Source organism: Bison bison, unplaced genomic scaffold (assembly GCF_000754665.1).
Source record: "Bison bison bison isolate TAMUID 2011002044 unplaced genomic scaffold, Bison_UMD1.0 scf7180017864471, whole genome shotgun sequence".
NCBI classification, from domain to species: domain Eukaryota; kingdom Metazoa; phylum Chordata; class Mammalia; order Artiodactyla; family Bovidae; genus Bison; species Bison bison.
The window spans coordinates 41,825,443-41,825,973 of record NW_011495032.1 but is presented as its reverse complement, the minus strand read 5'-3'; the positions used below and the strand labels follow the sequence as shown (position 1 = coordinate 41,825,973).

The following is a 531-nucleotide window of genomic DNA, read 5'->3' as shown; positions in this document are numbered from 1 at the left end:
CGCCTGGCCCCAGGGCATCGTCCCAGGAGCTGGGCAGCCTGGCGCCGGCCGAGCTCTGCAGCGCCCCTACCATGGGCTATGGTCCTCCTGAGTTCCAGCAGGCTTCGGAAGGAGAGCGAGGCCACGTGGGGCTTCCCCCAGCGCTCCGTCTCTTCCTCCACATCCTCCTCAAACTTGATCCAGCGGGCCGTCTCCCGCCAGTGGGGCTCCTGGCTGCGATCCAGCATCAGCTCGTTCAGCTCCACAAACACCTGGGGTGGGGTGCCCAGGGTGAGGGCCTGGGGGGCCGCCAGGTGTGCCTGGCCGTCCTGGGGATGTGGGTGATGGGCCAGGCAGGCAGGGAGGGAGGGAGAAGGTGGGAAGAGAGGCGAGAGGAACCGAAAGGCCCATCCCTGCAGGGTCAGGTACCTCATGGGGCCGCCGGTCCAGCTGCTGCTGCTTCTTCTTTCTGCGCAAGACGGGGGCCAGGCCGCTGGCACTGCCCCTCCCACTCTGCGTCCGAGACGGCTTCTTGACCAGGTGCCGCCGCAT

General features: G+C 68.2%; 1 protein-coding gene across 1 annotated transcript in view; it reads right to left on the bottom strand.

The window, feature by feature from the left end:
- The window catches only part of SLC4A3 (solute carrier family 4 (anion exchanger), member 3), a 14,283-nt gene that overhangs the window by 9,462 nt on the left and 4,290 nt on the right, over window positions 1-531 (bottom strand). Inside the window, 2 exon segments of the mRNA XM_010861262.1 lie at window positions 71-251; window positions 409-530. Coding sequence (XP_010859564.1) covers window positions 71-251; window positions 409-530 — 303 coding nt within the window.